Genomic DNA, 660 nt, shown 5'->3' on the forward strand with positions numbered 1-660 from the left:
CTGGGCTCGATCACACAGCTGTTGGAATAGTTTCGTCATAGGCGGTGTTAGGGTCGGCGCGAGATTACCGATGACATCAAAATCTGCTGCTGTGACAGGATTCTGGCCGATCATAACTTCGAAAGGACTAAATCCTGTGGAGGGATGACTGGTGGTGTTATAAGCGAGCTCGAGTGCCGGTAGCAGGCGCTCCCACTCACGCTTATGCGTCTGAATGTACGTACGGAGCATTTGCTCCAACGTGCGATTAAGCCTCTCCGTCTGACCGTCGGATTGCGGATGATAGGAAGAGGACATAGTGCGTTTGAAGTGGAATCTATGACAAAGTTGCAGCCACAACTGGGATTGAAACCGGGGATCACGGCCAGTGATCAAGACGTCCGCGAAACCGTGATATCTAATCAGTCTGTCCGCCAAGTGTTCGATAGTGTCCGCAGTGGACGCCGACCTTTTCGTGGGGATAAAATGTGCCATCTTACTGAGAGAATCGACAATAACGAGTATGCAATCATGTCCACGGGGGGTGAGGGCCAGGTCCGTTATGAAATCAAGACTAACGTTACACCAGCGGCGCGAAGGAACGAGGAGCGGTTGAAGTAGACCTGCCGGCTTTTGCGACAGAGCCTTGGACGCACGGCAGTGCACACAGGACTCGACATA

The 660-nt window shown here is 52.6% G+C and overlaps 1 protein-coding gene across 1 annotated transcript in view; it reads right to left on the reverse strand.

Annotated features, from left to right (window-relative positions):
* EMH_0030760 (uncharacterized protein) overlaps window positions 1-512 on the reverse strand; it is a gene marked incomplete at both ends in the record, with an annotated part of 1,271 nt that extends 759 nt beyond the window's left edge. Inside the window, one exon of the mRNA XM_013494446.1 lies at window positions 480-512. Within this exon, the coding sequence (XP_013349900.1) occupies window positions 480-512 (33 nt within the window). The remainder of the gene's footprint in view (window positions 1-479) is intronic.
* Between the last annotated feature and the right edge of the window lie 148 nt (window positions 513-660).

This window comes from Eimeria mitis, genomic scaffold (genome assembly GCF_000499745.2).
Source record: "Eimeria mitis Houghton genomic scaffold, Emh_scaff1161, whole genome shotgun sequence".
In the NCBI taxonomy this organism is placed as follows: Eukaryota; Apicomplexa; class Conoidasida; order Eucoccidiorida; family Eimeriidae; genus Eimeria; species Eimeria mitis.